This window comes from Verticillium alfalfae, genomic scaffold (genome assembly GCF_000150825.1).
Source record: "Verticillium alfalfae VaMs.102 supercont1.13 genomic scaffold, whole genome shotgun sequence".
Lineage (NCBI taxonomy): Eukaryota > Fungi > Ascomycota > Sordariomycetes > Glomerellales > Plectosphaerellaceae > Verticillium > Verticillium alfalfae.
The window spans coordinates 163,951-165,431 of NW_003315026.1; the positions used below are offsets into that span (position 1 = coordinate 163,951).

Consider the following 1,481-nt stretch of genomic DNA (forward strand, 5'->3'; position numbering starts at 1 on the left):
CCGTACTACACACATACGCGGGCGGTGGATCGCAGGCGCGGCGGGCATGCCGCGAGCGAACGAGCCGGATTCGCAGTTCGGACAACATGGCTCGCAAAGCCACGTGCAGGCTTCCGTCGACGCTCTGGCCAGAGCAGGAACGGCGGTGTCGACATCTTTGCCGGTTATGGGAGCTAACACATTCATGAGTGGAATGGAGGGCACGACGGCATCCTCAGTCCAGGTGAGGAAGTCGACACTATTGCAACAAGGATCGCCCCAGGCAGGCTCTTCGCCGGCAGTCTCCCGAGGAACGCATGCGAAGGAACTTTTTCGAAAACAGCTCATCCGGTCGGTACAGTCGAGCAGCGACTTTGACGAGATTTTGCAGGCGCATGATGCCGAAGGCCAGGCCCAGGCGATTGCTGAGGCGGTGCACGAGCAGCTGAGCGGACGCGGCGCCCTCCCGATCCTGAGCTCCTGGAAAACTCTTAACTTGTTTGCTCAGGGCCAGAGCTTTGCGGCGGGCGTGCTCAGCGGGCTGGTGACGGTGGAGTTTCTGGTCAACACGACGGACGACAGTGTGTTCCAGCAGCGGGCGCAGGAGTTGTCCGGCATGGACCGGTCGGAGCTGAAGGAGCAGTTGCTCCAGGCACTGCGTCGACCGCACCGCGTAAATGTATGATCCGTCCGAAACTTTCCCGAGTCAACGAGCAGCAAGGGGACCATGGGAAGGGCCTCTGACTTCTCACGCTCTCGCCTGAAGACCATCTTGAAGGCAAAAAGTACCAGACTGACATGATTTGACAGAGCACGGGTGAAGGACATGGCAAAGGGGCAGACAGCGCAAGGGCTGCGACAACGGCAGCGGGCCCATCGACGACGACGTCGAACAGCAACAACAGCAAGAACAACAACAACAACAACAAAAACGACAGCCCCGTCCGAGGCGCGGGCGAATCACGGAGGAAGAGGCCGGTCAAACTGCCCAGCTGGGGGAATAGGGCAGTCAAGGATGGGCAGTGACGGTGGCGGATGTCGGCGGCGATTGCTGACCGGTGTTTCGGTTCATTTTGGTTTCGGTTTTGGTCTTGGTCTCGTTTTCTCAAGATACCCCCCCCCCCCGCCCTTGAAGATTTGGCGTTGGAGAAGAGGACAAGGGAAGAGACGGTTGATAGGGTTTGTCTGGGAGGGTCTCGATGGGGTCGATGTGAGTTTCGGGGCTCTGACGGACACTTCCTTTTCTCGTGGGTCAGGTAGCGTCACGCTCGTAGCTCACATGACAAGGGAGGACCCTCGACTGATATGGCATGTACCCTGTAGTTGTGTGTGGCTTTGACTGTATCATATCAGAATACAAAATGAGCGTTGTGGTGAGGGAAAGGAGCATCGCAGAGTTGTGTACGCTTTTTTCTTATTCTTTTCTTTTGTGAATGATCGAAGACAACAGAAAAGTGGACCGGGTCCTTCTCATGGCCGTCATTGCTGAATCACAAGAAGGC

General features: G+C 57.1%; 1 protein-coding gene across 1 annotated transcript in view; it reads left to right on the forward strand.

Annotated features, from left to right (window-relative positions):
• The window catches only part of VDBG_08682 (conserved hypothetical protein), a gene marked incomplete at both ends in the record, with an annotated part of 1,594 nt that extends 589 nt beyond the window's left edge, over positions 1–1,005 (forward strand). Inside the window, 2 exons of the mRNA XM_003000840.1 lie at positions 190–658; positions 790–1,005. Of these exons, the coding sequence (XP_003000886.1) occupies positions 190–658; positions 790–1,005 (685 nt within the window). The remainder of the gene's footprint in view (positions 1–189; positions 659–789) is intronic.
• Between the last annotated feature and the right edge of the window lie 476 nt (positions 1,006–1,481).